Source organism: Eulemur rufifrons, chromosome 19 (assembly GCF_041146395.1).
Source record: "Eulemur rufifrons isolate Redbay chromosome 19, OSU_ERuf_1, whole genome shotgun sequence".
In the NCBI taxonomy this organism is placed as follows: domain Eukaryota; kingdom Metazoa; phylum Chordata; class Mammalia; order Primates; family Lemuridae; genus Eulemur; species Eulemur rufifrons.
In genome coordinates, this window is record NC_091001.1 from 99744974 (window position 1) to 99748317 (window position 3344).

Consider the following 3344-nt stretch of genomic DNA (forward strand, 5'->3'; position numbering starts at 1 on the left):
CATGGTGGTGAAACCCTTATAACAGAGACCACAGAGAGCTCCCCAAGCCCTTATGTCATATGAGGACACAGAAGACAGCTGGCTGTAAGCCAGGAAGGGCACACTCACCAGACACAGAATCTGCCAGTACGTTGGCCTTGGGTTTCTCAGACCCCAAGAACTGTGAGAAATAAATTTCTACTGTTTGTACGCCACCCCAGCATATGGTCTTTTTGTTAAAGTAGTCGGAATGGACTAAGACACTTTGATTTTTTTTTTTTTTTTTTTTTGAGTCTAGTGTCTTTTATTAGTTTTGTCTCCTACGCCATGAACTCACAGGGCATAGGTTCCAGCAAGGCTCAAGGTCCTTTTCTTATGTTTCTTACAAAGTGTGCTATGCACGGATCCGGTCCCCGCACCTCAGGCTCCTCTCCACTGCTTCTCACAAAGTGTGAGACACCTATTATGCCATGAGTTCATAGGGAATAGGTTCCAGCAGCTCCTTTCCATTGGTTCTCACAAAGTGTGCTTCTCTGGGTGGAGCAGGCTGGCACTTCAGTTGAATCCAGGTACCTTTCTCTTTGGCTTCCTCCTTTTTCTGATCATTTTCCTTCACACATTTCAGGAAGCTATCTCGGCTCTTAGAGTGCTTAATGTGCTCAATACGCACATTAATCCTCTTGGCAAGAATCTTGCCCTTAACTTGTTTGTCTACAACAATTCCAACAGCATGCTGGGTAACATTGTAGACTCTTCCAGTTTTACCATGGTAACATTTGTGGGGCATGCCTTTTTGAACAGTACCCATTCCCCTGATGTCTACAATATCACCTTTCTTGTAGATTCGCATGTATGTGGCCAAAGGAACAACTCCATGTTTTCTAAAAGGCCTAGAGAACATGTATCGGGTACCTCTTCTCTTTCCCTTTGTGTTCGTCATTCTGGCGAATTACTGGAAGATGGCGGCTCTGATTCTTTTTTTTTTTTAATTTTAAATAGAACATTTGACATTTACTAAAAAATGTTCATGTAGAAAGAAAGGAGGAGAGAAGCTACAAGGCAGAGCTAAATGTCAATTTAGTTCTCTCTCTCTCATTTTTAACAGCTTTATTACCTATAACCTTGATTGTGATAATGATATCAGGGTGTTTGCATATGTTCAAAATCAACAAATTGTACACATTGAGTATGTGCAGTTCTTTGTGTATCAGTTATTCATCAGGATCACTCTTAACAAATGCAAAAACAAGACAAGGCGAGACAACCTACCATGATAGGAACTGGGCGTCGTTTTCTTCCTGCCATTCAGTTCTACTTCCAATGTATTTGTCAGTACATTGATGTGACCACTCTCTCCAGGTAACACAGAGGAATTATATCCACCTTCTCTGTTTAGAATGCCATTTTCTGTCCTCTATTGTATCAATGCTAGTTATGAAAAGAAAATAAACCACTCTACCTGACTGAATCTCCCCTCCAACTTTGATTTCAATTTTTCCTATATCACTTGGCAGTCCTCTAATCCTGCTTTTCAATACGTGCCACCAAAACAGAGAGGACTTTATTAAGAACAGAATGATCTATTAAGATAAGATGAAGAGAAAAAAATGGTGTCATTTGTTCTTGAACCGTTTCAACCTTTTGGAAAAGAGGAAAGGGGATATGAATATACAGCATCTGCCAACACTTGCTCCCCTGAGCTCTTTCTCACTCATTTTCAGAATTCACAAGTAGTCCCATTTATTTCCTCTATTGTAATAAAAAATATACCAAAGATGGTAAATATCAAGTGAGAAAAGCATCATAAATGAGATCTATAGTGACTAAGCAGCTACTCTCAATCTATCTGAGAGAACAAAGCAATTTCTGGATTGCAATTTAGAAAGTAGCATCAGCAATTATCCTACAAGGTATACAATTTGACCACAGAATCAGTGGTTGACATTCAGCAAATTGCAGGGAAGCCATCTTTGAAATCAACGAGTTAATTTTATCCCCTAGTATACAAATTTTAAATTATTTGATATCTTGCATACCAATATGCACATATTATTGATGCTCAATAGATACTGTTCCTTGGAATGATTGCACTTCCTGGCTACCAGTGCTTAATATAGTTCTTCTTTCTGGAATTTTTTTCTCAGCAACATTTTCTTCTTCCACCTTATCATTTCACAAGTCAGTTTTCTCACAACTTATCAATGAGTCTGCGAAAAATAATACCATGATCCATCCCTGAAGTTAGCCATTATGAGTTAACATTCCCTGCTTACCCCACACCTGTTAACTGTTCAGAGAGCTCAACTTGGTCAGTAGAAATCAAGGCTTGAGGCTGTGTTAGTCTCTTAGCACCCAGAGGATGTACTGTCCCTGACATATATTATAAGATGAAGGCTATTTTCTTCTGGACTAAAATTATGGACAATATCGATGCCAAAAATCAAGTTTAAAAAACATCACAGGGTATTTTTTTCTTCATAGTGCACTTGATTTTTCTAAAATGTACTGAGTACCCCAAATCTGTGGCTTGTGTGTGTTCAGCATTCTGAGTTCATTGCTGTGGAAAATGAAACTGAAATTACGTCAGGCATAACGCAATTTGAAACGTCAAGCTTTTGCCATTTGCCTTGGAGCCACCCTCGGTGCCAACTGAATCATTTATAGAACCTCTTATTACCTGCTTTCTAAATCCAGTCATATGCAGTAACAGGGTACGCCTTTTGCTCTTTATGTTGTAAGGTTATCTGATTTCCATTCCCAGATGCACACCATGCCTGCTCTTTTTTTTTTTTTTGTCTTTAAATCTGTTGCCTAAAGCTAAATATACAGTACTTTGAACATGACAATGAAGCTATTTTTAATTTGTCCTTTCATTTTAATTATGCTGTTGGTATTATTTTGTAGGTACAATTTGCAGCATTTTTGCTGCCACCTACAGGCACCCCCCTGAGAACCTCCTCTGATATGGGGGCAGGTGTAGAATTACCTGTTTATCTTGAAGTGGAGATTTTGCTGCATTTCTAACCATTATTTGTCAGCATGGATGTTTGTGCATTGAAAATGTTTTTTTAAACAATACCTACATCCTTATTTATTTCATGAAAATAAAAATATCTGCAAGATCCTCATAAAATCAGTAAATAGGACAATCTCTGCAAACATAAAGAATTCACTTGGGGACAGTACAAGAGAAATCCTACACAAATGTGTTCTTAATCGTTTCCATAAGTAATAAAATCAGCATGTTTATGAAAAACCTAAATACATAATTGATCAAAGCAATTTTCACAGTTTAAAATTTATTAGCTGTGGAAATAGCTGATGTGAAAAGGAAGGTTAAGAGAAAAAAAGCTAAGTCTTTTAAA

At 37.9% G+C, this 3344-nt stretch overlaps 1 protein-coding gene across 1 annotated transcript; it reads right to left on the bottom strand.

Moving 5' to 3' along the window:
• Positions 1-286: 286 nt before the first annotated feature.
• Positions 287-922, bottom strand: LOC138400099 (large ribosomal subunit protein eL21-like). Its single transcript, XM_069494896.1, has one exon. The coding sequence runs from the start codon at positions 917-919 to the stop codon at positions 443-445; it is 477 nt and encodes a 158-aa protein (XP_069350997.1). The 5' UTR covers positions 920-922; the 3' UTR covers positions 287-442.
• Positions 923-3344: the final 2422 nt, after the last annotated feature.

Bases quoted from the DNA above. Each gene is read 5' to 3' on its own strand.
- LOC138400099 (XM_069494896.1), bottom strand. From the start codon at position 919: ATGACGAACACAAAGGGAAAGAGAAGAGGTACCCGATACATGTTCTCT.